Source organism: Opisthorchis viverrini, assembly GCF_000715545.1.
Source record: "Opisthorchis viverrini unplaced genomic scaffold opera_v5_320, whole genome shotgun sequence".
In the NCBI taxonomy this organism is placed as follows: domain Eukaryota; kingdom Metazoa; phylum Platyhelminthes; class Trematoda; order Opisthorchiida; family Opisthorchiidae; genus Opisthorchis; species Opisthorchis viverrini.
Window position 1 is genome coordinate 73329 of NW_008751978.1, and position 3069 is coordinate 76397.

Genomic DNA, 3069 nt, shown 5'->3' on the forward strand with positions numbered 1-3069 from the left:
TGTTGATAATGGGTGAAAAGTTAGTTTTGTATGCCAGTCATTTCATTCAGCCTGCTTTATGGCAAAGATTTACTAAAATCGTCCAACTTAGAGACTGATCATTGTTCTCTCGCATAGATATCCTACAACTTGCACGCATTTTCTCACTACTTATGTGTGGGGTATTTAGTTCTAGTAAATTATCACGAAAAGCGGAACCCAAACGATCGATTTTATTCGATGCCCGACGGATTCAGTTTTCAACACACTTGACAAAAATACTTGTATCTTATCTTCTGCATAAAATCCGTTCCTTCATCACTATTCCCATTAGAACATCTCACCAGGTCGATGTATTAACCTTCTAAAGTGTACCAAATTATTCATACGCTTTAGTGACGCCTCCCTAGATCGAACCCCTGGACAGTAGTTTTTGATAATTTGATTGCGTTAGTTCCGTTTTGCCGCCGATACCTTTGCGTGTGTAGCCAGTAAGACTCACATATAACACCTAAGGAGATCAAAAGAACTTGTAACATTCCATGATTCATGTTTTCTCGGTGATAATGGGATAGATGAGACTCTGCTGCAAATCAAAGTGAGGCCTTTTTCATTCTCCCGCCCAGTGGCTGGCCGTTTGGTCCCTGGAGGCTGAATAGCAGTGTCGTTAGCTCTCACTTGGAATCCTTCAATCACAGAAATCACAACAGGTGGGTACGTACTGACTAGCCCCTCTAGTGATGACTCGTCGGAAGGAAGTTTCACGAGAGATTCAGTTGAGTCTCTCGTGAGAACCAAATTGATTTGCAAATGAGTGTATTTCTTGAAAACAGTCCAATTTGGGTTCTAGTAGAACATAAGGTTGACGAAAACTCGGGGACTGCGTTTACCTGATGAGCCTCAAGAAGGGCGGAATCGTTCGTGGGCTGTCGAAGAGTTTTCAGCAACCTTGTGAGTAGTTTCCTTTATGAAGTTTCACTCATCTTGTGAAATTATCCTGTCTGTGGGTCACTCATAAATTTATCGTAATATGGGAGGAAGTCCAGTAATTTTTGCTTGAGCTTTTTTCCTCTTGGCCAGTCTACGCTGAAAAACAACCAAGGAGCACTTTGAATCTTATGTATCCTTGTTCGGAATAATCATCGTTGCATACCTAACCAGGTTCAAGGAGGATCCTGCTTAGAAACTCCGGACTAGCGATTTAAGACTAAACACGTGGCTGGTTCGCGTTACGACTAACTCGCACTCAAAGGGAATATAATTATGCTGATCCCAATGAGGATTGAGGATAGAGCAGGTGTACACTGTTTCTCCGCTCTTCGGTGTGGAATAAATTCACCTGCGTGATAAAAGCTCAGATAAAATTAAACATGTTCTTGGTTCAAAGAAGAAAGGAGTTGCAACGTTCAAATTTGTGAGCTGTAGATCTTCATTAAAAAATGACATTCTAATACAGGTTAAAAGGGTGGTTAATGCAAGAATAGTTGTTTGTCGAATCTCGTGATGGCTTTGAAGATTTTGTTTGGCGTTAGTTGTGTTAAATTCATGAGTGAATGAAGCCGTTTCTTCCAGTCTCACGTTGGTCAGGGTCGGTTAATTCAACATGGTCGCGGTGGTCATGATTTCGCACTCTGTCGCAGGAAAATCTGGTAAAAAAGTACAGTCAACAGAAGTGGGCAAAGATATAACAACATCATGAAAAAGAATCCACCAAGGCGATTTATAAGCCCATCGCTGACACATGTGGCTCCGATCACAGATGTCACAATCGCATTGATGTTTCCACACTTGAGGACATTCCTGGCGTAACCACTGGAAGATTTTTCCAGTAAAGTGATCAAAATATTGGTGGTTTCATCAACGGCTGACTTGTACACTTCGCGAATAGGCGCCTCGAGTTGTTCTTTGTCTTGTAATTTCTGTAAAATTGGGAAAAACATCGCTGCAAGTTAAGAACCAAAGAAGACGACTTCAATCACATTCAGGAATGCGGCTTGGCGAAAGCCTGAATGATTGTTTGAAAAAACACAGAGAAGGAAAATACACTACCACGGCTACAGATTTAGCCAACTCTGTCTTGAACATTCTGCACGGGAGCGCATCCCTGTTCTGAAGTACGTGTTCCAACTACATTTTGGTCATGAAGTGAATTTGATTAATTTATATGCTTTTTCAACTCAGGGCTGGTATAGGTTCTCTTTTTGAGAAGGTAATTTGTGATCACTCAGTAAGATCCAGATCTTCGATGGACTTCATTTGTGTTTGTCGGACAAAACAGTGAGTCGTTCGTTCATTACGTTAGTTGAATTGAGGAACACCAACTGAACAGTCACAGACTATTGGACAGGGGAGCAAAACTCTCATATGCATCTTGTTTACAAAAACTGAATATCCATCTTTTCCTTGAACGCGTCTTCCTGAACTCTCCTGGTTACCCTTGCCTGTTGCTCAAATCCAAGCAAATCCGACTCCACAAATTCCGTAATAGATCTCACTTTTCAAGAGACGTGAGGCGGGTTTACGAGAAAACGCTACTCGCATCCCTCATCAGTAGTATCCACCGTTCACGAATGTATGTCAGGCAAAACAATGAATTGTTGGTTCATTGGGTCATTTATATTGATCACCTTGCTATGCGTAGCGTTTCCAGTGAAATGAATGGGACCTACTTTCTTCAAAATGGTGACCTCTAGGATTCAGATTGTAAATTGCGGCGTTGTTCAGTGCTTTAATTGGAAGTCTGTAAATCCGAAGACGATTCACAGACATTTAGAAGGAGCATTGGGATGATGAGACTACGGGCATTTCTTCAGTAGTCAGCCGAAAGGAGTAAAGGCCGAGGGATTTTTGCTACAAAGTAGCATAGAGTTGAAGTTCACAGACTTCCTTACCGTTACAATAACTTTTTTCAATTTTGTATGAAACACGCTGTATGGCGAGTGAGCAAGATACAGTTAGGGAACACGAATATCTATCCGTCTTAATAAAATCGCCGTTCGGCTGTAGCACCCTTCCGGTGCCTAGCTGCCATATTACCCGAAGGAAGCACGAGGGCTGGAATACTGCCAGGTTGCCCAAGCCTAGACAGGG

At 42.0% G+C, this 3069-nt stretch overlaps 1 protein-coding gene across 1 annotated transcript in view; it reads right to left on the minus strand.

The window, feature by feature from the left end:
• Window positions 1-1231: 1231 nt before the first annotated feature.
• Window positions 1232-3069, minus strand: part of T265_09955 (hypothetical protein) — a gene marked incomplete at both ends in the record, with an annotated part of 24084 nt that continues 22246 nt past the window's right edge. Inside the window, one exon of the mRNA XM_009176186.1 lies at window positions 1232-1898. Within this exon, the coding sequence (XP_009174450.1) occupies window positions 1596-1898 (303 nt within the window). The remainder of the gene's footprint in view (window positions 1899-3069) is intronic.